The sequence below is a fragment of the Hemitrygon akajei genome, chromosome 11, assembly GCF_048418815.1.
Source record: "Hemitrygon akajei chromosome 11, sHemAka1.3, whole genome shotgun sequence".
NCBI lineage: Eukaryota > Metazoa > Chordata > Chondrichthyes > Myliobatiformes > Dasyatidae > Hemitrygon > Hemitrygon akajei.
In genome coordinates, this window is record NC_133134.1 from 79,870,347 (window position 1) to 79,898,112 (window position 27,766).

The following is a 27,766-nucleotide window of genomic DNA, read 5'->3' on the forward strand; positions in this document are numbered from 1 at the left end:
ACGGATAGGAAAGGTTTAGAGGGATACGGACGGGTACACGGATAGGAAAGGTTTAGAGGGATATGGACGGGTACACGGATAGGAAAGGTTTAGAGGGATATGGACGGGTACACGGATAGGAAAGGTTTAGAGGGATACGGACAGGTACACGGATAGGAAAGGTTTAGAGGGATACGGACAGGTACACGGATAGGAAAGGTTTAGAGGGATACTGACAGGTACACGGATAGGAAAGGTTTAGAGGGATACGGACAGGTACATGGATAGGAAAGGTTTAGAGGGATACGGACAGGGACACAGATAGGAAAGGTTTAGAGGGATATGGACAGGTACACGGATAGGAAAGGTTTAGAGGGATACGGACAGGTACACGGATAGGAAAGGTTTGGAGGGATATGGACAGGTACATGGATAGGAAAGGTTTAGAGGGATACAGACAGGGACACGGATAAGAAAAGCTTAGAGGGGTGTGGGACTAATGGTGAGAAGGACCTACTCCCACAATGCATCACTCTGTGATTGCAACACAACAGTTATTGTGCTCCAAGTCTGATGAGTGCAAGCAGGTGTCGAGCTGGTGTGTGTGTCTTTGTGGTGGCCTGGGTGACATCTGTGTGTGAGGCGAGTGAGATCAACAGGAGAGGAAATGAATGTGTCGATGTTTCCGTGTCTGACTTCTGACCAGTTTCTACTTCCTGTAGGACTCCACTGCATCGGGGTCGGGGCGGGGGATCTCCCACCAACCCTGACCCACCGTACAATGGCCATCAACTGTCAGAACGTCAATGACCTCTATGACTTCGGAGACAGCCTCGGCAGGTGAAAAAATATTATGTAACATTGTGCAGAGGGAAAGAGAAGAGAAAGTAAGAGATGAAAGGAGTGAGAGAGAAGGGGGGAGAAGGAGAGAGAGAGAAGGGAGGGAGAGAGAGAGAGAGAGAAAGAGAGAGACAGGGAAATAGATGTCAGTATGATGGTGCATGTGAGGGTGTGTTTGCAAGAAAGTTTAGAGGGAGTTTCACTCTGTGTCAGACCCCGGGAGTGTGTGTTGGGACAGTGTGGAGGGAGGTTCACTCTGTGTCTGACCCCGGGAGTGTGTGATGGGACGGTGTAGAGGGAGTTTCACTCTGTGTCTGAGCCTGGGAGATTGTGATGGGACGGTGTGGAGGAGTTTCACTCTGTGTCTGACCCCGGGAGTGTGTGATGAGGGAGGGTGTGATGAGGGAGGGTGTAGAGGGAGTGTGTGATGAGGGAGGGTGTAGAGGGAGTTTCACTCTGTCTGACCCTGGGAGTTTGTGATGGGACAGTGTGGAGGGAGCTTCACTCTGTGTCTGGTCCCGGGAGTGTGTGATGGGACGGTGTGGAGGGAGTTTCACTCTGTGTCTGACCCTGGGAGTGTGTGATGGGACACTGTGGAGGGAGCTTCACTTTGTGTCTGGTCCCGGGAGTGTGTGATGGGACGGTGTGGAGGGAGTTTCACTCTGTGTCTGACCCTGGGAGTGTGTGATGGGACAGTGTGGAGGGAGTTTCACTCTGTGTCTGACCCTGTGAGTGTGTGATGGGACGGTGTAGAGGGAGTTTCACTCTGTGTCTGACCCTGGAGTGTGTGATGGGACAGTGTGGAGGGAGTTTCACTCTGTGTCTGACCCTGTGAGTGTGTGATGGGACGGTGTAGAGGGAGTTTCACTCTCTGTCTGACCCTGGAGTGTGTGATGGGATGGTGTGGAGGGAGGTTCACTCTGTGTCTGACCCCGGGAGTGTGTGATGGGACGGTGTAGAGGGAGTTTCACTCTGTCTGACCCTGGGAGTTTGTGATGGGACAGTGTGGAGGGAGCTTCACTCTGTGTCTGGTCCCGGGAGTGTGTGATGGGACGGTGTGGAGGGAGTTTCACTCTGTGTCTGACCCTGGGAGTGTGCGATGGGACGGTGTGGAGGGAGTTTCACTCTGCGTCTGACCCTGGAAGTGTGTGATGGGACAGTGTAGAGGGAGTTTCACTCTGTGTCTGACCCTGGGAGTGTGTGATGGGACAGTGTGGAGGGAGTTTCACTCTGTGTCTGGTCCCGGGAGTGTGTGATGGGACGGTGTGGAGGGAGTTTCACTCTGTGTCTGACCCTGTGAGTGTGTGATGGGACAGTGTGGAGGGAGCTTCACTCTGTGTCTGGTCCCGGGAGTGTGTGATGGGACGGTGTAGAGGGAGTTTCACTCTGTGTCTGACCCTGGGAGTGTGTGATGGGACACTGTGGAGGGAGCTTCACTTTGTGTCTGACCCTGGGAGTGTGTGATGGGACAGTGTGGAGGGAGTTTCACTCTGTGTCTGACCCTGGGAGTGTGTGATGGGACACTGTGGAGGGAGCTTCACTTTGTGTCTGACCCTGGGAGTGTGTGATGGGACAGTGTGGAGGGAGTTTCACTGTGTCTGACCCCGGGAGTGTGTGATGGGACGGTGTGGAGGGAGTTTCACTGTGTCTGACCCTGGGAGTGTGTGATGGGACAGTGTGGAGGGAGCTTCACTCTGTGTCTGACCCTGTGAGTGTGTGATGGGACAGTGTAGAGGGAGCTTCACTTTGTGTCTGACCCTGGGAGTGTGTGATGGGACAGTGTGGAGGGAGTTTCACTGTGTCTGACCCCGGGAGTGTGTGATGGGACGGTGTGGAGGGAGTTTCACTCTGTGTCTGACCCTGTGAGTGTGTGATGGGACGGTGTAGAGGGAGTTTCACTCTCTGTCTGACCCTGGAGTGTGTGATGGGATGGTGTGGAGGGAGGTTCACTCTGTGTCTGACCCCGGGAGTGTGTGATGGGACGGTGTAGAGGGAGTTTCACTCTGTCTGACCCTGGGAGTTTGTGATGGGACAGTGTGGAGGGAGCTTCACTCTGTGTCTGACCCTGGGAGTGTGCGATGGGACGGTGTGGAGGGAGTTTCACTCTGCGTCTGACCCTGGAAGTGTGTGATGGGACAGTGTAGAGGGAGTTTCACTCTGTGTCTGACCCTGTGAGTGTGTGATGGGACAGTGTGGAGGGAGTTTCACTCTGTGTCTGGTCCCGGGAGTGTGTGATGGGACGGTGTGGAGGGAGTTTCACTCTGTGTCTAACCCTGTGAGTGTGTGATGGGACAGTGTGGAGGGAGCTTCACTCTGTGTCTGGTCCCGGGAGTGTGTGATGGGACGGTGTAGAGGGAGTTTCACTCTGTGTCTGACCCTGGGAGTGTGTGATGAGACAGTGTAGAGGGAGTTAAACTCTGTGTCTGACCGCGGGAGTGTGTGATGGGACGGTGTAGAGGGAGTTTCACTCTGTCTGACCCTGGGAGTTTGTGATGGGACAATGTGGAGGGAGCTTCACTCTGTGTCTGGTCCCGGGAGTGTGTGACGGGACGGTGTGGAGGGTGTTTCACTATGTGTCTGACCCTGGGAGTGTGTGATGGAACAGTGTAGAGGGAGTTTCACTCTGTGTCTGGTCCCGGGAGTGTGTGATGGGACGGTGTGGAGGGAGTTTCACTCTGTGTCTGACCCTGGGAGTGTGTGATGGGACAGTGTAGAGGGAGTTTCACTCTGTGTCTGACCCTGTGAGTGTGTGATGGGACAGTGTAGAGGAGTTTCACTCTGTGTCTGACCCCGGGAGTGTGTGATGGGACGGTGTAGAGGGAGCTTCACTCTGTGTCTGACCCTGGGAGTGTGTGATGGGACTGTGTGGAGGGAGATTCACTCTGTGTCTGACCCCGGGAGTGTGTGATGGGACAGTGTAGAGGAGTTTCACTCTGTGTCTGACCCCGGGAGTGTGTGATGGGACTGTGTGGAGGGAGATTCACTCTGTGTCTGACCCCGGGAGTGTGTGATGGGACTGTGTGGAGGGAGATTCACTCTGTGTTGACCCCGGTAGTGTGTGATGGGAGTGTGGAGGGAGTTTCACTCTGTGTCTGACCCCGGGAGTGTGTGATGGGACGGTGTAGAGGGAGTTTCACTCTCTGTCTGACCCTGGAGTGTGTGATGGGATGGTGTGGAGGGAGCTTCACTCTGTGTCTGACCCCGGGAGTGTGTGATGGGATGGTGTGGAGGGAGTTTCACTCTGTGTCTGACCCCGGGAGTGTGTGATGGGACGGTGTGGAGGGAGTTTCACTCTGTGTCTGACCCCGGGAGTGTGTGATGGGACGGTGTGGAGGGAGTTTCACTGTGTCTGACCCCGGGAGTGTGTGATGGGACGGTGTGGAGGGAGTTTCACTCTGTGTCTGACCCTGGGAGTGTGTGATGGGACAGTGTGGAGGGGGTTTCACTCTGTGTCTGACCCCGGGAGTGTGTGATGTGCTGGTGTGGAGGGAGTTTCACTGTGTCTGACCCCGGGAGTGTGTGATGGGACAGTGTGGAGGGAGTTTCACTCTGTGTCTGACCCCGGGAGTGTGTGATGGGACGGTGTAGAGGGAGTTTCACTCTGTGTCTGACCCCGGGAGTGTGTGATGGGACGGTGTGGAGGGAGTTTCACTCTGTGTCTGACACTGGGAGTGTGTGATGGGACGGTGTGGAGGGAGTTTCACTCTGTGCCTGACCCCGGGAGTGTGTGATGGGACAGTGTGGAGGGAGTTTCACTCTGTGTCTGACCCTGGGAGTGTGTGATGGACGGTGTGGAGGGAGTTTCACTGTGTCTGACCCCGGGAGTGTATGATGGGATGGTGTGGAGGGAGCTTCACTCTGTGTCTGACCCCGGGAGTGTGTGATGGGATGGTGTGGAGGGAGTTTCACTCTGTGTCTGACCCCGGGAGTGTGTGATGGGACGGTGTGGAGGGAGTTTCACTCTGTGTCTGACCCCGGGAGTGTGTGATGGGACGGTGTGGAGGGAGTTTCACTGTGTCTGACCCCGGGAGTGTGTGATGGGACGGTGTGGAGGGAGTTTCACTCTGTGTCTGACCCTGGGAGTGTGTGATGGGACAGTGTGGAGGGGGTTTCACTCTGTGTCTGACCCCGGGAGTGTGTGATGTGCTGGTGTGGAGGGAGTTTCACTGTGTCTGACCCCGGGAGTGTGTGATGGGACAGTGTGGAGGGAGTTTCACTCTGTGTCTGACCCCGGGAGTGTGTGATGGGACGGTGTAGAGGGAGTTTCACTCTGTGTCTGACCCCGGGAGTGTGTGATGGGACGGTGTGGAGGGAGTTTCACTCTGTGTCTGACACTGGGAGTGTGTGATGGGACGGTGTGGAGGGAGTTTCACTCTGTGCCTGACCCCGGGAGTGTGTGATGGGACAGTGTGGAGGGAGTTTCACTCTGTGTCTGACCCTGGGAGTGTGTGATGGACGGTGTGGAGGGAGTTTCACTGTGTCTGACCCCGGGAGTGTATGATGGGACGGTGTGGAGGGACTTTCACTGTGTCTGACCCCGGGAGTGTGTGATGGGACGGTGTGGAGGGAGTTTCACTGTGTCTGACCCCGGGAGTGTGTGATGGGATGGTGTGGAGGGAGGTTCACTCTGTGTCTGACCCCGGGAGTGTGTGATGGGACGGTGTGGAGGGAGTTTCACTCTGTGTCTGACCCCGGGAGTGTGTGATGGGACAGTGTGGAGGGAGTTTCACTCTGTGTCTGACCCCGGGAGTGTGTGATGGGACGGTGTGGAGGGAGTTTCACTGTGTCTGACCCTGGGAGTGTGTGATGGGACGGTGTGGAGGGAGTTTCACTGTGTCTGACCCCGGGAGTGTGTGATGGGACAGTGTGGAGGGTGTTTCACTGTGTCTGACCCTGGGAGTGTGTGATGGGACGGTGTGGAGGGAGTTTCACTGTGTCTGACCCCGGGAGTGTGTGATGGGACAGTGTGGAGGGTGTTTCACTGTGTCTGACCCTGGGAGTGTGTGATGGGACGGTGTGGAGGGAGTTTCACTGTGTCTGACCCCGGGAGTGTGTGATGGGACGGTGTGGAGGGAGTTTCACTGTGTCTGACCCTGGGAGTGTGTGATGGGACAGTGTGGAGGGTGTTTCACTGTGTCTGACCCTGGGAGTGTGTGATGGGACGGTGTGGAGGGAGTTTCACTGTGTCTGACCCTGGAAGTGGGTGATGGGACGGTGTGGAGGGAGTTTCACTGTGTCTGACCCTGGGAGTGTGTGATGGGACAGTGTGGAGGGTGTTTCACTGTGTCTGACCCTGGGAGTGTGTGATGGGACGGTGTGGAGGGAGTTTCACTGTGTCTGACCCCGGGAGTGTGTGATGGGACAGTGTGGAGGGAGTTTCACTGTGTCTGACCCCGGGAGTGTGTGATGGGACGGTGTGGAGGGAGTTTCACTGTGTCTGACCCCGGGAGTGTGTGATGGGACAGTGTGGAGGGTGTTTCACTGTGTCTGACCCCGGGAGTGTGTGATGGGACGGTGTGGAGGGAGTTTCACTGTGTCTGACCCCGGGAGTGTGTGATGGGATGGTGTGGAGGGAGGTTCACTCTGTGTCTGACCCCGGGAGTGTGTGATGGGACGGTGTGGAGGGAGTTTCACTGTGTCTGACCCCGGGAGTGTGTGATGGGACAGTGTGGAGGGAGTTTCACTGTGTCTGACCCCGGGAGTGTGTGATGGGACGGTGTGGAGGGAGTTTCACTGTGTCTGACCCCGGGAGTGTGTGATGGGACAGTGTGGAGGGTGTTTCACTCTGTCTGACCCCGGGAGTGTGTAATGGAACGGTGTAGAGGGAGCTTCACTCTGTGTCTGACCCTGGGAGTGTGTGATGGGACGGTGTGGAGGGAGTTTCACTGTGTCTGACCCCGGGAGTGTGTGATGGGATGGTGTGGAGGGAGATTCACTCTATGTCTGACCCTGGGAGTGTGTGATGGGACGGTGTAGAGGGAGTTTCACTCTGTGTCTGACCCAGGGAGTGTGTGATGGGATGGTGTGGAGGGAGTTTCACTGTGTCTGACCCCAGGGGTGTGTGATGGGACGGTGTAGAGGGAGCTTCACTCTGTGTCTGACCCCGGGAGTGTGCGATGGGACGGTGTGGAGGGAGCTTCACTCTGTGTCTGACCCAGGGAGTGTGTGATGGGATGGTGTGGAGGGAGTTTCACTGTGTCTGACCCCGGGAGTGTGTGATGGGACGGTGTAGAGGGAGTTTCACTCTGTGTCTGACCCAGGGAGTGTGTGATGGGATGGTGTGGAGGGAGTTTCACTGTGTCTGACCCCGGGAGTGTGTGATGGGACAGTGTGGAGGGTGTTTCACTGTGTCTGACCCTGGGAGTGGGTGATGGGACAGTCTGGAGGGAGTTTTACTCTGTGTCTGACCCCGGGAGTGTGTGATGGGACAGTGTGGAGGGTGTTTCACTGTGTCTGACCCTGGGAGTGGGTGATGGGACAGTCTGGAGGGAGTTTTACTCTGTGTCTGACCCCGGGAGTGTGTGATGGGACAGTGTGGAGGGTGTTTCACTGTGTCTGACCCTGGGAGTGGGTGATGGGACAGTCTGGAGGGAGTTTTACTCTGTGTCTGACCCCGGGAGTGTGTGATGGGACGGCGTGGAGGGAGTTTCACTCTGTGTCTGACCCAGGGAGTGTGTGATGGGATGGTGTGGAGGGAGTTTCACTGTGTCTGACCCCGGGAGTGTGTGATGGGACGGTGTGGAGGGTGTTTCACTGTGTCTGACCCCGGGAGTGTGTGATGGGATGGTGTGGAGGGTGTTTCACTGTGTCTGACCCTGGGAGTGGGTGATGGGACAGTCTGGAGGGAGTTTTACTCTGTGTCTGACCCCGGGAGTGTGTGATGGGACAGTGTGGAGGGTGTTTCACTGTGTCTGACCCTGGGAGTGGGTGATGGGACAGTCTGGAGGGAGTTTTACTCTGTGTCTGACCCCGGGAGTGTGTGATGGGACGGCGTGGAGGGAGTTTCACTCTGTGTCTGACCCAGGGAGTGTGTGATGGGATGGTGTGGAGGGAGTTTCACTGTGTCTGACCCCGGGAGTGTGTGATGGGACGGTGTGGAGGGTGTTTCACTGTGTCTGACCCTGGGAGTGTGTGATGGGACGGTGTGGAGGGAGTTTCACTGTGTCTGACCCCGGGGGTGTGTGATGGGACAGTGTGGAGGGTGTTTCACTGTGTCTGACCCCGGGAGTGTGTGATGGGACGGTGTGGAGGGAGTTTCACTCTGTGTCTGACCCCGGGAGTGTGTGATGGGACGGTGTGGAGGGAATTTCACTCTGTGTCTGACCCTGGGAGTGTGTGATGGGACGGTGTGGACGGTGTTTCACTGTGTCTGACCCTGGGAGTGTGTGATGGGACAGTGTGGAGGGTGTTTCACTGTGTCTGACCCTGGGAGTGTGTGATGGGACAGTGTGGACGGTGTTTCACTGTGTCTGACCCTGGGAGTGTGTGATGGGACGGTGTGGAGGGTGTTTCACTGTGTCTGACCCTGGGAGTGTGTGATGGGACAGTGTGGACGGTGTTTCACTGTGTCTGACCCCGGGAGTGTGTGATGGGACAGTGTGGAGGGTGTTTCACTGTGTCTGACCCCGGGAGTGTGTGATGGGACAGTGTGGACGGTGTTTCACTGTGTCTGACCCTGGGAGTGTGTGATGGGACAGTGTTGAGGGTGTTTCACTGTGTCTGACCCTGGGAGTGTGTGATGGGACAGTGTGGAGGGAGTTTCACTCTGTGTCTGACCCTGGGAGTGTGTGATGGGACAGTGTGGAGGGTGTTTCACTGTGTCTGACCCGGGAGTGTGTGATGGGACAGTGTGGAGGGTGTTTCACTGTGTCTGACCCGGGAGTGTGTGATGGGACAGTGTGGAGGGAGTTTCACTCTGTGTCTGACCCTGGGAGTGTGTGATGGGACAGTGTGGAGGGAATTTCACTCTGTGTCTGACCCCGGGAGTGTGTGATGGGACGGTGTGGAGGGAGTTTCACTGTGTCTGACCCCGGGAGTGTGTGATGGGACGGTGTGGAGGGTGTTTCACTGTGTCTGACCCCGGGAGTGTGTGATGGGACAGTGTGGAGGGTGTTTCACTGTGTCTGACCCTGGGAGTGTGTGATGGGACAGTGTGGAGGGTGTTTCACTGTGTCTGACCCCGGGAGTGTGTGATGGGACAGTGTGGACGGTGTTTCACTGTGTCTGACCCTGGGAGTGTGTGATGGGACAGTGTTGAGGGTGTTTCACTGTGTCTGACCCTGGGAGTGTGTGATGGGACAGTGTGGAGGGAGTTTCACTCTGTGTCTGACCCTGGGAGTGTGTGATGGGACAGTGTGGAGGGTGTTTCACTGTGTCTGACCCGGGAGTGTGTGATGGGACAGTGTGGAGGGTGTTTCACTGTGTCTGACCCGGGAGTGTGTGATGGGACAGTGTGGAGGGAGTTTCACTCTGTGTCTGACCCTGGGAGTGTGTGATGGGACAGTGTGGAGGGAATTTCACTCTGTGTCTGACCCCGGGAGTGTGTGATGGGACGGTGTGGAGGGAGTTTCACTGTGTCTGACCCCGGGAGTGTGTGATGGGACGGTGTGGAGGGTGTTTCACTGTGTCTGACCCCGGGAGTGTGTGATGGGACAGTGTGGAGGGTGTTTCACTGTGTCTGACCCCGGGAGTGTGTGATGGGACGGTGTGGAGGGAGTTTCACTGTGTCTGACCCTGGGAGTGTGTGATGGGACGGTGTGGAGGGTGTTTCACTGTGTCTGACCATGGGAGTGTGTGATGGGACAGTGTGGAGGGTGTTTCACTGTGTCTGACCCCGGGAGTGTGTGATGGGACAGTGTGGAGGGTGTTTCACTGTGTCTGACCCCGGGAGTGTGTGATGGGACGGTGTGGAGGGTGTTTCACTGTGTCTGACCCCGGGAGTGTGTGATGGGACGGTGTGGAGGGAGTTTCACTGTGTCTGACCCCGGGAGTGTGAGATGGGACAGTGTGGAGGGAGTTTCACTCTGTGTCTGACCCTGGGAGTGTGTGATGGGACGGTGTGGAGGGAGTTTCACTCTGTGTCTGACCCCGGGAGTGTGTGATGGGACGGTGTGGAGGGAGTTTCACTCTGTGTCTGACCCCGGGAGTGTGTGATGGGACAGTGTGGAGGGTGTTTCACTGTGTCTGACCCCGGGAGTGTGTGATGGGACGGTGTGGAGGGTGTTTCACTGTGTCTGACCCTGGGAGTGTGTGATGGGACGGTGTGGAGGGAGTTTCACTCTGTGTCTGACCCCGGGAGTGTGTGATGGGACGGTGTGGAGGGAGTTTCACTCTGTGTCTGACCCCGGGAGTGTGTGATGGGACGGTGTGGAGGGAGTTTCACTCTGTGTCTGACCCCGGGAGTGTGTGATGGGACAGTGTGGAGGGTGTTTCACTGTGTCTGACCCCGGGAGTGTGTGATGGGACGGTGTGGAGGGTGTTTCACTGTGTCTGACCCCGGGAGTGTGTGATGGGACGGTGTGGAGGGTGTTTCACTGTGTCTGACCCTGGGAGTGTGTGATGGGACGGTGTGGAGGGAGTTTCACTCTGTGTCTGACCCCGGGAGTGTGTGATGGGACGGTGTGGAGGGAGTTTCACTCTGTGTCTGACCCCGGGAGTGTGTGATGGGACGGTGTGGAGGGAGTTTCACTCTGTGTCTGACCCCGGGAGTGTGTGATGGGACAGTGTGGAGGGTGTTTCACTGTGTCTGACCCCGGGAGTGTGTGATGGGACGGTGTGGAGGGTGTTTCACTGTGTCTGACCCCGGGAGTGTGTGATGGGACGGTGTGGAGGGTGTTTCACTGTGTCTGACCCCGGGAGTGTGTGATGGGACGGTGTGGAGGGTGTTTCACTGTGTCTGACCCTGGGAGTGTGTGATGGGACAGTGTGGAGGGAGTTTCACTTTGTGTCTGACCCTGGGAGTGGGTGATGGGACAGTGTGGAGGGTGTTTCACTGTGTCTGACCCTGGGAGTGTGTGATGGGACAGTGTGGAGGGAGTTTCACTCTGTGTCTGACCCCGGGAGTGTGTGATGGGACAGTGTGGAGGGAGTTTCACTCTGTGTCTGACCCCGGGAGTGTGTGATGGGACAGTGTGGAGGGAGTTTCACTCTGTGTCTGACCCCGGGAGTGTGTGATGGGACAGTGTGGAGGGTGTTTCACTGTGTCTGACCCTGGGAGTGTGTGATGTGATAAGTTTCTCTCTGCTGCAGTGGTCAGTTCGGGACAGTGCGGAAATGCCAAGAGAAACAGACGCAGAAATGGTTTGCGGCCAAGTTCATCAGAGTCCGCCGGAGCCGGAGCAGCCCGTGGGGCGTGGAGAAGAACGAGGTGCAGCGAGAGGTGGCCATTCTTCAGGAAATGCGGCACCCCAATATTGTGGCCATGCACGACGTGTTCGAGAGCCGGACCGAGATAGTGCTCATCCTCGAACTGTGAGTCAGGCATTGCTGCCTCCTCCACGCCCCCCTCGGTGACTTCCCTCCATGCTCACTCCTCACCACCCTCACACAGCGCATCACCCCTTCTCACAGTCGGCGCGCTCCTTCCTGATGGCCCAGCGTTCCTTTCTCCAGGACCAGCCAGCACCTTGGAGCCAGGGTGATGGATGCGGCATGTGACTGGGAGCCTGGTGACCAGTGCGGATGGAGACACCTCTCCTTGCTGATTATATCCATGCTTTCACTGTAGGGAGTCCTGAGGGACAGAGGGACCTCGGTGTACAAGGGTAGGACACACGCTGTGAATGGTAGGGAGTACTGAGGGACAGAGGGACCTCGGTGTACAAGGGTAGGACACACGCTGTGAATGGTAGGGAGTACTGAGGGACAGAGGGACCTCGGTGTACAAGGGTAGGTCACACGCTGTGAATGGTAGGGAGTACTGAGGGAAAGAGGGACCTCGGTGTACAAGGGTATGACACACACTGTGAACGGTAGGGAGTACTGAGGGACAGAGGGACCTCGGTGTACAAGGGTAGGACACACACTGTGAACAGTAGGGTGTACTGAGGGACAGAGGGACCTCGGTGTACGAGGGTAGGACACACTGTGAAAGATAGGGAGTACTGAGGGACAGAGGGACATAGCTGTACAAGGGTAGGACACACAATGTGAAAGGCAGGGAGTACTGAGGGACAGAGGGACCTCGGTGTACAAGGGTAGGACACACAATGTGAATGGCAGGGAGTACTGAGGGACAGAGGGACCTCGGTGTACGAGGGTAGGACACACTGTGAAAGGTAGGGAGTACTGAGGGACAGAGGGACTTCGGTGTACAAGGGGAGGGCACACTGTGAACGGGAGGGAGTACTGAGGGACTGAGGGAACTCAGTGTACTAAGACACACAATGTGAATGGTAGCGAGTACTGAGGGACAGAGGGACTTCAGTGTACGAGGGTAGGGGACACACTGTGAACGGTAGGGAGTACTGAGGGACAGAGGGACCTCGGTGTACAAGGGTAGGACACACACTGTGAACGGTAGGGAGTACTGAGGGACAGAGGGACCTCGGTGTACAAGGGTAGGACACACACTGTGAACGGTAGGGAGTACTGAGGGACAGAGGGACCTCGCTGTACAAGGGGAGGACACACTGTGAATGGTAGGGAGTACTGAGGGACAGAGGGACCTCGGTGTACAAGGGGAGGACACACTGTGAATGGTAGGGAGTACTGAAGGACAGAGGGACCTCGGTGTAATAGGACACACACTGTGAACAGTAGGGAGTACTGAGGGACAGAGGAACCTCAGTGTTCGAGGGTAGGACACGTACTGTGAATGGTAGCGAGTACTGAGGGACAGAGGGACTTCAGTGTACGAGGGTAGGGGACACACTGTGAACGGTAGGGAGTACTGAGGGACAGAGGGACCTCGGTGTACAAGGGTAGGACACACACTGTGAACGGTAGGGAGTACTGAGGGACAGAGGGACCTCGCTGTACAAGGGGAGGACACACTGTGAATGGTAGGGAGTACTGAGGGACAGAGGGACCTCGGTGTACAAGGCGAGGACACACTGTGAATGGTAGGGAGTACTGAAGGACAGAGGGACCTCGGTGTTCGAGGGTAGGACACGTACTGTGAATGGTAGGGAGTACTGAGGGACAGAGGAACCTCAGTGTTCGAGGGTAGGACACGTACTGTGAATGGTAGGGAGTACTGAGGGACAGAGGGACCTCGGTGTACGAGGGTAGGACACACTGTGAATGGTAGGGAGTACTGAGGGACAGAGGGACCTGGGTGTATAATGGTAGGACACACTGTGAACGGTAGGGAGTACTGAGGGAGAGAGGGACCTCGGTGTACAAGGGGAGGACACACTGTGAATGGTAGGGAGTACTGAGGGACAGAGGGACCTTGGTGTACGAGGGTAGGAAACACACTGTGAAAAGTAGGGAGTACTGAGGGACAGAGGGACCTCTGTGTACAAGGGTAGGACACACACTGTGAACGGTAGGGAGTACTGAGGGACAGAGGGACCTCGGTGTACAAGGGTAGGAGACACTGTGAACGGTAGGGAGTACTGAGGGACAGAGGGACCTCGGTGTACGAGGGTAGGACACACACTGTGAACGGTAGGGAGTTCTGAGGGACAGAGGGACTTCAGAGTACTAGGACACACATATGAACGGTAGGGAGTGCTGAGGGACAGAGGGACCTTGGTTCACGAGGACACACTCTGTGAACGGTAGGGAGTACTGAGGGACAGAGAGACCTCGATGTATGAGGGTAGGACACACTGTGAACGGTAGGAAGTACTGAGGGACAGAGGGACCTCGGTGTACGAGGGTAGGCCACATTGTGAATGGTAGGGAGTACTGAGGTACAGAGGGACCTCAGTGTACTAGGACACACACTGTGTACGGTAGGGAGTACTGAGGGACAGAGGGACCTCGGTGTACAAGGGGAGGACACACTGTGAATGGTAGGGAGTACTGAGGGACAGAGGGACCTCGGTGTACTAGGACACACACTGTGAATGGTAGGGAGTACTGAGGGACAGAGGGACCTCAGTGTACGAGGGTAGGACACACACTGTGAATGGTAGGGAGTACTGAGGGACAGAGGGACCTCGGTGTACAAGGGTAGGACACACTCTGTGAACGGTAGGGAGTACTGAGGAACAGAGGTACCTCGGTGTACAAGGGCAGGACACACTGTGAACGGTAGAGAGTACTGAGGGACAGAGGGACATCGGTGTACAAGGGTAGGACACACACTGTGAACGGTAGAGAGTACTGAGGGACAGAGGGACATAGGTGTACAAGGGGAGGGCTCACTGTGAACGGGAGGGATTACTGAGGGACTGAGGGACCTCGGTGTACTAAGACACACAATGTGAACGGTAGAGAGTACTGAGGGACAGAGGGACCTCAGTGTACGAGGGTAGGACACACACTGTGAACGGTAGGGAGTACTGAGGGACAGAGGGACCTCGGTGTACAAGGGTAGGACACACACTGTGAACAGTAGGGAGTACTGAGGGACAGAGGGACCTCGGTATACAAGGGGAGGACACACTGTGAATGGTAGGGAGTACTGAGGGACAGAGGGACCTCGGTGTACAAGGGGAGGACACACTGTAAACGGTAGGGAGTATTGAAGACAGAGGGACCTCAGTGTAATAGGACACACACTGTGAACAGTAGTGAGTACTGAGGGACAGAGGGACCTCAGTGTACGAGGTTAGGACACGCACTGTGAATGGTAGGGAGTACTGAGGGACAGAGGGACCTCGGTGTACGAGGGTAGGACACACACTGTGAACGGTAGAGAGTACTGAGGGACAGAGGGACATAGGTGTACAAGGGGAGGGCTCACTGTGAACGGGAGGGAGTACTGAGGGACTGAGGGACCTCGGTGTACTAAGACACAAATGTGAACGGTAGAGAGTACTGAGGGACAGAGGGACCTCAGTGTACGAGGGTAGGACACACACTGTGAACGGTAGGGAGTACTGAGGGACAGAGGGACCTCGGTGTACAAGGGTAGGACACACACTGTGAACAGTAGGGAGTACTGAGGGACAGAGGGACCTCGGTGTACAAGGGGAGGACACACTGTGAATGGTAGGGAGTACTGAGGGACAGAGGGACCTCGGTGTACAAGGGGAGGACACACTGTGAATGGTACGGAGTATTGAAGACAGAGGGAACTCAGTGTAATAGGACACACACTGTGAACAGTAGTGAGTACTGAGGGACAGAGGGACCTCAGTGTACGAGGTTAGGACACGCACTGTGAATGGTAGGGAGTACTGAGGGACAGAGGGACCTCGGTGTACGAGGGTAGGACACGCACTGTGAATGGTATGGAGTACTGAGGGACAGAGGGACCTCGGTGTACGAGGGTAGGACACGCACTGTGAATGGTAGGTAGTACTGAGGGACAGAGGGACCTCGGTGTACGAGGGTAGGACACGCACTGTGAATGGTAGGTAGTACTGAGGGACAGAGGGACCTCGGTGTACGAGGGTAGGACACGCACTGTGAATGGTAGGGAGTACTGAGGGACAGAGGGACCTCGGTGTACAAGGGTAGGACACACACTGTGAATGGAAGGGAGTACTGAGGGACAGAGGGACTTCCGTGTACTAGGACACACATATGATCGGTAGGGAGTGCTGAGGGACAGAGGGACCTTGGTTCACGAGGACACACTCTGTGAACGGTAGGGAGTACTGAGGGACAGAGGGACCTCGATGTATGAGGGTAGGACACACTGTGAACGGTAGGGATTACTTAGGGACAGAGGGACCTCGGTGTACAAGGGTAAGACACACACTGTGAATGGCAGGGAGTACTGAGGGACAGAGGGACCTCGGTGTACGAGTTTAGGACACACTGTGAACGGTAGGGAGTACTGAGGGACAGAGGGACCTCGGTGTACAAGGGTAAGACACACACTGTGAATGGCAGGGAGTACTGAGGGAACAGAGGAACCTCGGTGTACTAGGACACACACTGTGAACGGTAGGGAGTACTGAGGGACAGAGGGACCTCGGTGTACGAGGGTAGACCACACACTGTGAACGGTAGGGAGTACTGAGGGACAGAGGGACCTCAGTGTACGAGGGTAGACCACACACTGTGAACAGTAGGGAGTACTGAGGGACAGAGGGACCTCGGTGTACTAGGACACACACTGTGAACGGTAGGGAGTACTGAGGGACAGAGGGACCTCGGTGTACAAGGGTAGGTCACACTGTGAACGGTAGGGAGTACTGAGGGACAGAGGGACCTCGGTGTACTAGGACACACACTGTGAACGGTAGGGAGTACTGGGGGACAGAGGGACCTTGGTGTACGAGACTAGGACACACACTGTGAACGGTAGGGAGTACTGAGGGACAGAGGGACCTCGGTGTACGAGGGTAGACCACACACTGTGAACGGTAGGGAGTACTGAGGGACAGAGGGACCTCAGTGTACGAGGGTAGACCACACACTGTGAACAGTAGGGAGTACTGAGGGACAGAGGGACCTCGGTGTACTAGGACACACACTGTGAACGGTAGGGAGTACTGAGGGACAGAGGGACCTCGGTGTACAAGGGTAGGTCACACTGTGAACGGTAGGGAGTACTGGGGGACAGAGGGACCTTGGTGTACGAGATTAGGACAGACACTGTGAACGGTTGGGAGTACTGAGGGACAGATGGACCTCGGTGTATAACGGTAAGACACACTGTGAACGGTAGGGAGTTCTGAGGGACTGAGGGACCTCGGTGTACAAGGGGAGGACACACTGTCAACAGTAGGGAGTACTGAGGGACACAGGGACCTCGGTGTATGAGTTTAGGACACACTGTGAACGGTAGGGAGTAGTGAGGGACAGAGGGACCTCGGTGTACGTGGGTGGACCACACACTTTGACGGTAGGGAGTACGGAGGGACAGAGGGACCTCGGTGTACTAGGACACACACTGTGAACGGTACGGAGTACTGAGGGACAGAGAGACCTTGGTGTACAAGGGTAGGACACACACTGTGAACGGTAGGGAGTACTGAGGGACAGTGGGACCTCGGTGTACGAGGGTAGGACACACACTGTGAACGGTAGGGAGTACTGAGGGACAGAGGGACCTCAGTGTACAAGGGTAGGTCACACTGTGAACTGCACGGAGTACTGAGGGACAGATGGACCTCGGTGTACGAGGGTAGGACACACTGTGAACGGTAGGGAGTACTGAGGGACAGAGGGACCTCGGTGTACGAGGGTAGCACACACACTGTGAACGGTAGGGAGCACTGAGGGACAGAGGGACCTCGGTGTACAAGGGTAGGTCACACTGTGAACGGTAGGGAGTACTGAGGGACAGAGGGACCTCGGTGTACAAGGGTAGGACACACACTGTGAACGGTAGGGAGTACTGAGGACAGAGGGACCTCGGTGTACTAGTTTAGGACACACTGTGAACGGTAGGGAGTACTGAGGGACAGAGGGACTTCGGTGTACGAGGGTAGGACACACACTGTGAACGGTAGGGAATACTGAGGGACAGAGGGACCTCGGTGTACGAGTTTAGGACACACTGTGAACGGTAGGGAGTACTGAGGGACAGAGGGACCTCGGTGTACGAGGGTAGACCACACACTGTGAACGGTAGGGAGTACTGAGGGACAGAGGGACCTTGGTGTACTAGGACACACACTGTGAACGGTAGGGAGACTGAGGGACAGAGGGACCTCGGTGTACGAGTTTAGGACACACTGTGAACGGTAGGGAGTACTGAGGGACAGAGGGACATCGGTGTACGAGGGTAGACCACACACTGTGAACGGTAGGGAGTACTGAGGGACAGAGGGACCTCGGTGTACAAGGGTAGGACACACACTGTGAACGGTACGGAGTACTGAGGGACAGTGGGACCTCGGTGTACGAGCGTAGGACACACACTGTGAACGGTAGGGAGTACTGAGGGACAGAGGGACCTCGGTGTACGAGGGTAGGACACACACTGTGAACGGTAGGGAGTACTGAGGGACAGATGGACCTCGGTGTACGAGGGTAGGACACACTGTGAACGGTACGGAGTACTGAGGGACAGAGGGACCTCGGTGTACGAGGGTAGCACACACACTGTGAATGGTAGGGAGCACTGAGGGACAGAGGGACCTCGGTGTACAAGGGTAGGTCACACTGTGAACAGTACGGAGTACTGAGGGACAGAGGGACCTCGGTGTACGAGGGTAGGACACACTGTGAACGGTTGGGAGTACTGAGGGACAGAGGGACCTTGGTGTACGAGGGTAGGACACACACTGAGAACGGTAGGGAGTACTGAGGGACAGAGGGACCTAGGTGTACAAGGGTAGGACACACACTGTGAACGGTAGGGAGTACTGAGGGACAGAGGGACCTCGGTGTACAAGGGTAGGACACACACTGTGAATGGTAGGGAGTACTGAGGGACAGAGGGACCTCGGTGTACTAGTTTAGGACACACTGTGAACGGTATGGAGTACTGAGGGACAGAGGGACCTCGGTGTACGAGGGTAGGACACACACTGTGAACGGTAGGGAATACTGAGGGACAGAGGGACCTCGGTGTACGAGTTTAGGACACACTGTGAACGGTAGGGAGTACTGAGGGACAGAGGGACCTCGGTGTACGAGGGTAGACCACACACTGTGAACGGTAGGGAGTACTGAGGGACAGAGGGACCTTGGTGTACTAGGACACACACTGTGAACGGTAGGGAGACTGAGGGACAGAGGGACCTCGGTGTACGAGTTTAGGACACACTGTGAACGGTAGGGAGTACTGAGGGACAGAGGGACCTCGGTGTACGAGGGTAGACCACACACTGTGAACGGAAGGGAGTACTGAGGGACAGAGGGACCTCGGTGTACAAGGGTAGGACACACACTGTGAACGGTACGGAGTACTGAGGGACAGTGGAACCTCAGTGTACGAGCGAAGGACACACACTGTGAACGGTAGGGAGTACTGAGGGACAGAGGGACCTCGGTGTACGAGGGTAGGACACACACTGTGAACGGTAGGGAGTACTGAGGGACAGAGGGACCTCGGTGTACAAGGGTAGGTCACACTGAGAACGGTACAGAGTACAGAGGGACAGAGGGACCTCGGTGTACGAGGGTAGGACACACTGTGAAAGGTAGGGAGTACTGAGGGACAGAGGGACTTCGGTGTACAAGGGGAGGGCACACTGTGAACGGGAGGGAGTACTGAGGGACTGAGGGAACTCAGTGTACTAAGACACACAATGTGAATGGTAGCGAGTACTGAGGGACAGAGGGACTTCAGTGTACGAGGGTAGGGGACACACTGTGAACGGTAGGGAGTACTGAGGGACAGAGGGACCTCGGTGTACAAGGGTAGGACACACACTGTGAACGGTAGGGAGTACTGAGGGACAGAGGGACCTCGGTGTACAAGGGTAGGACACACACTGTGAACGGTAGGGAGTACTGAGGGACAGAGGGACCTCGCTGTACAAGGGGAGGACACACTGTGAATGGTAGGGAGTACTGGGGGACAGAGGGACCTCGGTGTACGAGGGTAGACCACACACTGTGAACGGTAGGGAGTACTGAGGGACAGAGGGACCTTGGTGTACTAGGACACACACTGTGAACGGTAGGGAGACTGAGGGACAGAGGGACCTCGGTGTACGAGTTTAGGACACACTGTGAATGGTAGGGAGTACTGAGGGACAGAGGGACCTCGGTGTACGAGGGTAGACCACACACTGTGAACGGTAGGGAGTACTGAGGGACAGAGGGACCTCGGTGTACAAGGGTAGGACACACACTGTGAACGGTACGGAGTACTGAGGGACAGTGGGACCTCGGTGTACGAGCGTAGGACACACACTGTGAACGGTAGGGAGTACTGAGGGACAGAGGGACCTCGGTGTACGAGGGTAGGACACACAATGTGAACGGTAGGGAGTACTGAGGGACAGAGGGACCTCGGTGTACAAGGGTAGGACACACACTGTGAACGGTACGGAGTACTGAGGGCCAGTGGGACCTCGGTGTACGAGGGTAGGACACACACTGTGAACGGTATGGAGTACTGAGGGACAGAGGGACCTCAGTGTACAAGGGTAGGTCACACTGTGAACTGCACGGAGTACTGAGGGACAGATGGACCTCGGTGTACGAGGGTAGGACACACTGTGAACGGTACGGAGTACTGAGGGACAGAGGGACCTCGGTGTACGAGGGTAGCACACACACTGTGAATGGTAGGGAGCACTGAGGGACAGAGGGACCTCGGTGTACAAGGGTAGGTCACACTGTGAACAGTACGGAGTACTGAGGGACAGAGGGACCTCGGTGTACGAGGGTAGGACACACTGTGAACGGTTGGGAGTACTGAGGGACAGAGGGACCTTGGTGTACGAGGGTAGGACACACACTGAGAACGGTAGGGAGTACTGAGGGACAGAGGGACCTAGGTGTACAAGGGTAGGACACACACTGTGAACGGTAGGGAGTACTGAGGGACAGAGGGACCTCGGTGTACAAGGGTAGGACACACACTGTGAATGGTAGGGAGTACTGAGGGACAGAGGGACCTCGGTGTACTAGTTTAGGACACACTGTGAACGGTATGGAGTACTGAGGGACAGAGGGACCTCGGTGTACGAGGGTAGGACACACACTGTGAACGGTAGGGAATACTGAGGGACAGAGGGACCTCGGTGTACGAGTTTAGGACACACTGTGAACGGTAGGGAGTACTGAGGGACAGAGGGACCTCGGTGTACGAGGGTAGACCACACACTGTGAACGGTAGGGAGTACTGAGGGACAGAGGGACCTTGGTGTACTAGGACACACACTGTGAACGGTAGGGAGACTGAGGGACAGAGGGACCTCGGTGTACGAGTTTAGGACACACTGTGAACGGTAGGGAGTACTGAGGGACAGAGGGACCTCGGTGTACGAGGGTAGACCACACACTGTGAATGGAAGGGAGTACTGAGGGACAGAGGGACCTCGGTGTACAAGGGTAGGACACACACTGTGAACGGTACGGAGTACTGAGGGACAGTGGAACCTCGGTGTACGAGGGTAGGACACACACTGTGAACGGTAGGGAGTACTGAGGGACAGAGGGACCTCGGTGTACGAGGGTAGGACACACACTGTGAACGGTAGGGAGTACTGAGGGACAGAGGGACCTCGGTGTACAAGGGTAGGTCACACTGAGAACGGTACAGAGTACAGAGGGACAGAGGGACCTCGGTGTACGAGGGTAGGACACACACTGTGAACGGTAGGGAGTACTGAGGGACAGAGGGACCTTGGTGTACGAGGGTAGGACACACTGTGAAAGGTAGGGAGTACTGAGGGACAGAGGGACTTCGGTGTACAAGGGGAGGGCACACTGTGAACGGGAGGGAGTACTGAGGGACTGAGGGAACTCAGTGTACTAAGACACACAATGTGAATGGTAGCGAGTACTGAGGGACAGAGGGACTTCAGTGTACGAGGGTAGGGGACACACTGTGAACGGTAGGGAGTACTGAGGGACAGAGGGACCTCGGTGTACAAGGGTAGGACACACACTGTGAACGGTAGGGAGTACTGAGGGACAGAGGGACCTCGGTGTACAAGGGTAGGACACACACTGTGAACGGTAGGGAGTACTGAGGGACAGAGGGACCTCGCTGTACAAGGGGAGGACACACTGTGAATGGTAGGGAGTACTGAGGGACAGAGGGACCTCGGTGTACAAGGGGAGGACACACTGTGAATGGTAGGGAGTACTGAAGGACAGAGGGACCTCGGTGTAATAGGACACACACTGTGAACAGTAGGGAGTACTGAGGGACAGAGGAACCTCAGTGTTCGAGGGTAGGACACGTACTGTGAATGGTAGCGAGTACTGAGGGACAGAGGGACTTCAGTGTACGAGGGTAGGGGACACACTGTGAACGGTAGGGAGTACTGAGGGACAGAGGGACCTCGGTGTACAAGGGTAGGACACACACTGTGAACGGTAGGGAGTACTGAGGGACAGAGGGACCTCGCTGTACAAGGGGAGGACACACTGTGAATGGTAGGGAGTACTGAGGGACAGAGGGACCTCGGTGTACAAGGGCAGGACACACTGTGAATGGTAGGGAGTACTGAAGGACAGAGGGACCTCGGTGTAATAGGACACACACTGTGAACAGTAGGGAGTACTGAGGGACAGAGGAACCTCAGTGTTCGAGGGTAGGACACGTACTGTGAATGGTAGGGAGTACTGAGGGACAGAGGGACCTCGGTGTACGAGGGAAGGACACACTGTGAATGGTAGGGAGTACTGAGGGACAGAGGGACCTCGGTGTATAATGGTAGGACACACTGTGAACGGTAGCGAGTACTGAGGGAGAGAGGGACCTCGGTGTACAAGGGGAGGACACACTGTGAATGGTAGGGAGTACTGAGGGACAGAGGGACCTTGGTGTACGAGGGTAGGAAACACACTGTGAACAGTAGGGAGTACTGAGGGACAGAGGGACCTCGGTGTACAAGGGTAGGACACACTCTGAACGGTATGGAGTACTGAGGAACAGAGGTACCTCGGGGTACAAGGGTAAGACACACTGTGAACGGTAGGGAGTACTGAGGGACAGCGGGACCTCAGTGTACTAGGACACACACTGTGAACGGTAGGGAGTACTGAGGGACAGAGGAACCTTGGTGTACAAGGGTAGGACACACACTGTGAATAGTAGGGAGTACTGAGGGACAGAGGGACCTCGGTGTACGAGGGTAGGAGACACTGTGAACGGTAGGGAGTACTGAGGGACAGAGGGACCTCGGTGTACGAGGGTAGGACACACACTGTGAACGGTAGGGAGTTCTGAGGGACAGAGGGACTTCAGTGTACTAGGACACACATATGAACGGTAGGCAGTGCTGAGGGACAGAGGGACCTTGGTTCACGAGGACACACTCTGTGAACGGTAGGGAGTACTGAGGGACAGAGGGACCTCGATGTATGAGGGTAGGACACACTGTGAACGGTAGGATGTACTGAGGGACAGAGGGACCTCGGAGTACGAGGGTAGGCCACATTGTGAATGGTAGGGAGTACTGAGGTACAGAGGGACCTCAGTGTACTAGGACACACACTGTGTACGGTAGGGAGTACTGAGGGACAGAGGGACCTCGGTGTACAAGGGGAGGACACACTGTGAATGGTAGGGAGTACTGAGGGACAGAGGGACCTCGGTGTACTAGGACACACACTGTGAATGGTAGGGAGTACTGAGGGACAGAGGGACCTCAGTGTACGAGGGTAGGACACACACTGTGAATGGTAGGGAGTACTGAGGGACAGAGGGACCTCGGTGTACAAGGGTAGGACACACTCTGTGAACGGTAGGGAGTACTGAGGAACAGAGGTACCTCGGTGTACAAGGGCAGGACACACTGTGAACGGTAGAGAGTACTGAGGGACAGAGGGACATCGGTGTACAAGGGTAGGACACACACTGTGAACGGTAGAGAGTACTGAGGGACAGAGGGACATAGGTGTACAAGGGGAGGGCTCACTGTGAACGGGAGGGAGTACTGAGGGACTGAGGGACCTCGGTGTACTAAGACACACAATGTGAACGGTAGAGAGTACTGAGGGACAGAGGGACCTCAGTGTACGAGGGTAGGACACACACTGTGAACGGTAGGGACTACTGAGGGACAGAGGGACCTCGGTGTACAAGGGTAGGACACACACTGTGAACAGTAGGGAGTACTGAGGGACAGAGGGACCTCGGTATACAAGGGGAGGACACACTGTGAATGGTAGGGAGTACTGAGGGACAGAGGGACCTCGGTGTACAAGGGGAGGACACACTGTGAACGGTAGGGAGTATTGAAGACAGAGGGAACTCAGTGTAATAGGACACACACTGTGAACAGTAGTGAGTACTGAGGGACAGAGGGACCTCAGTGTACGAGGGTAGGACACGCACTGTGAATGGTATGGAGTACTGAGGGACAGAGGGACCTCGGTGTACGAGGGTAGGACACGCACTGTGATTGGTAGGTAGTACTGAGGGACAGAGGGACCTCGGTGTACGAGGGTAGGACACGCACTGTGAATGGTAGGTAGTACTGAGGGACAGAGGGACCTCGGTGTACGAGGGTAGGACACGCACTGTGAATGGTAGGGAGTACTGAGGGACAGAGGGACCTCGGTGTACAAGGGTAGGACACACACTGTGAATGGAAGGGAGTACTGAGGGACAGAGGGACTTCCGTGTACTAGGACACACATATGATCGGTAGGCAGTGCTGAGGGACAGTGGGACCTTGGTTCACGAGGACACACTCTGTGAACGGTAGGGAGTACTGAGGGACAGAGGGACCTCGATGTATGAGGGTAGGACACACTGTGAACGGTAGGGATTACTTAGGGACAGAGGGACCTCGGTGTACAAGGGTAAGACACACACTGTGAATGGCAGGGAGTACTGAGGGACAGTGGGACCTCGGTGTACGAGTTTAGGACACACTGTCAACGGTAGGGAGTACTGAGGGACAGAGGGACGTCGGTGTACAAGGGTAAGACACACACTGTGAATGGCAGGGAGTACTGAGGGACAGAGGAACCTCGGTGTACTAGGATACACACTGTGAACGGTAGGGAGTACTGAGGGACAGAGGGACCTCGGTGTACGAGGGTAGACCACATACTGTGAACGGTAGGGAGTACTGAGGGACAGAGGGACCTCAGTGTACGAGGGTAGACCACACACTGTGAACAGTAGGGAGTACTGAGGGACAGAGGGACCTCGGTGTACTAGGACACACACTGTGAACGGTAGGGAGTACTGAGGGACAGAGGGACCTCGGTGTACAAGGGTAGGTCACACTGTGAACGGTAGGGAGTACTGAGGGACAGAGGGACCTCGGTGTACTAGGACACACACTGTGAACGGTAGGGAGTACTGGGGGACAGAGGGACCTTGGTGTACGAGACTAGGACACACACTGTGAACGGTAGGGAGTACTGAGGGACAGAGGGACCTCGGTGTACGAGGGTAGACCACACACTGTGAACGGTAGGGAGTACTGAGGGACAGCGGGACCTCAGTGTACGAGGGTAGACCACACACTGTGAACAGTAGGGAGTACTGAGGGACAGAGGGACCTCGGTGTACTTGGACACACACTGTGAACGGTAGGGAGTACTGAGGGACAGAGGGACCTCGGTGTACAAGGGTAGGTCACACTGTGAACGGTAGGGAGTACTGGGGGACAGAGGGACCTTGGTGTACGAGATTAGGACACACACTGTGAACGGTTGGGAGTACTGAGGGACAGATGGGACCTCGGTGTATAACGGTAAGACACACTGTGAACGGTAGGGAGTTCTGAGGGACTGAGGGACCTCGGTGTACAAGGGGAGGACACGCTGTCAACAGTAGGGAGTACTGAGGGACACAGGGACCTCGGTGTATGAGTTTAGGACACACTGTGAACGGTAGGGAGTAGTGAGGGACAGAGGGACCTCGGTGTACGTGGGTGGACCACACACTTTGACGGTAGGGAGTACGGAGGGACAGAGGGACCTCGGTGTACTAGGACACACACTGTGAACGGTACGGAGTACTGAGAGACAGAGGGACCTAGGTGTACGAGGGTAGGACTCACTGTGAAAGGTACGGAGTACTGAGGGACAGAGAGACCTTGGTGTACAAGGGTAGGACACACACTGTGAACGGTAGGGAGTACTGAGGGACAGTGGGACCTCGGTGTACGAGGGTAGGACACACACTGTGAACGGTAGGGAGTACTGAGGGACAGAGGGACCTCAGTGTACAAGGGTAGGTCACACTGTGAACTGCACGGAGTACTGAGGGACAGATGGACCTCGGTGTACGAGGGTAGGACACACTGTGAACGGTAGGGAGTACTGAGGGACAGAGGGACCTCGGTGTACGAGGGTAGCACACACACTGTGAACGGTAGGGAGCACTGAGGGACAGAGGGACCTCGGTGTACAAGGGTAGGTCACACTGTGAACGGTACGGAGTACTGAGGGACAGAGGGACCTCGGTGTACGAGGGTAGGACACACTGTGAACGGTTGGGAGTACTGAGGGACAGAGGGACCTTGGTGTACGAGGGTAGGACACACACTGTGAACGGTTGGGAGTACTGAGGGACAGAGGGACGTAGGTGTACAAGGGTAGGACACACACTGTGAACGGTAGGGAGTACTGAGGGACAGAGGGACCTCGGTGTACTAGTTTAGGACACACAGTGAACGGTAGGGAGTACTGAGGGACAGAGGGACCTCGGTGTACGAGGGTAGGACACACACTGTGAACGGTAGGGAATACTGAGGGACAGAGGGACCTCGGTGTACGAGTTTAGGACACACTGTGAACGGTAGGGAGTACTGAGGGACAGAGGGACCTCGGTGTACGAGGGTAGACCACACACTGTGAACGGTAGGGAGTACTGAGGGACAGAGGGACCTTGGTGTACTAGGACACACACTGTGAACGGTAGGGAGACTGAGGGACAGAGGGACCTCGGTGTACGAGTTTAGGACACACTGTGAACGGTAGGGAGTACTGAGGGACAGAGGGACCTCGGTGTACGAGGGTAGACCACACACTGTGAACGGTAGGGAGTACTGAGGGACAGAGGGACCTCGGTGTACAAGGGTAGGACACACACTGTGAACGGTACGGAGTACTGAGGGACAGTGGGACCTCGGTTTACGAGCGTGGGACACACACTGTGAACGGTAGGGAGTACTGAGGGACAGAGGGACCTCGGTGTACGAGGGTAGGACACACACTGTGAACGGTAGGGAGTACTGAGGGACAGAGGGACCTCGGTGTACAAGGGTAGGACACACACTGTGAACGGTAGGGAGTACTGAGGGACAGTGGGACCTCGGTGTACGAGGGTAGGACACACACTGTGAACGGTAGGGAGTACTGAGGGACAGAGGGACCTCAGTGTACAAGGGTAGGTCACACTGTGAACTGCACGGAGTACTGAGGGACAGATGGACCTCGGTGTACGAGGGTAGGACACACTGTGAACGGTAGGGAGTACTGAGGGACAGAGGGACCTCGGTGTACGAGGGTAGCACACACACTGTGAATGGTAGGGAGCACTGAGGGACAGAGGGACCTCGGTGTACAAGAGTAGGTCACACTGTGAACAGTACGGAGTACTGAGGGACAGAGGGACCTCGGTGTACGAGGGTAGGACACACTGTGAACGGTTGGGAGTACTGAGGGACAGAGGGACCTTGGTGTACGAGGGTAGGACACACACTGAGAACGGTAGGGAGTACTGAGGGACAGAGGGACCTAGGCGTACAAGGGTAGGACACACCCTGTGAACGGTAGGGAGTACTGAGGGACAGAGGGACCTCGGTGTACAAGGGTAGGACACACACTGTGAATGGTAGGGAGTACTGAGGGACAGAGGGAACTCGGTGTACTAGTTTAGGACACACTGTGAACGGTATGGAGTACTGAGGGACAGAGGGACCTCGGTGTACGAGGGTAGGAAACACACTGTGAACGGTATGGAATACTGAGGGACAGAGGGACCTCGGTGTACGAGTTTAGGACACACTGTGAACGGTAGGGAGTACTGAGGGACAGAGGGACCTCGGTGTACGAGGGTAGACCACACACTGTGAACGGTAGGGAGTACTGAGGGACAGAGGGACCTTGGTGTACTAGGACACACACTGTGAACGGTAGGGAGACTGAGGGACAGAGGGACCTCGGTGTACGAGTTTAGGACACACTGTGAACGGTAGTGAGTACTGAGGGACAGAGGGACCTCGGTGTACGAGGGTAGACCACACACTGTGAACGGAAGGGAGTACTGAGGGACAGAGGGACCTCGGTGTACAAGGGTAGGACACACACTGTGAACGGTACGGAGTACTGAGGG

The 27,766-nt window shown here is 56.1% G+C and overlaps 1 protein-coding gene across 1 annotated transcript in view; it reads left to right on the plus strand.

Annotated features, from left to right (window-relative positions):
* The first annotated feature begins 709 nt into the window (after positions 1 to 709).
* Positions 710 to 27,766, plus strand: part of LOC140735124 (death-associated protein kinase 2-like) — a 154,004-nt gene continuing 126,947 nt past the window's right edge. Inside the window, exons 1-2 of the mRNA XM_073059916.1 lie at positions 710 to 819; positions 11,068 to 11,289. Of these exons, the coding sequence (XP_072916017.1) occupies positions 761 to 819; positions 11,068 to 11,289 (281 nt within the window). The 5' untranslated portion in view covers positions 710 to 760. The remainder of the gene's footprint in view (positions 820 to 11,067; positions 11,290 to 27,766) is intronic.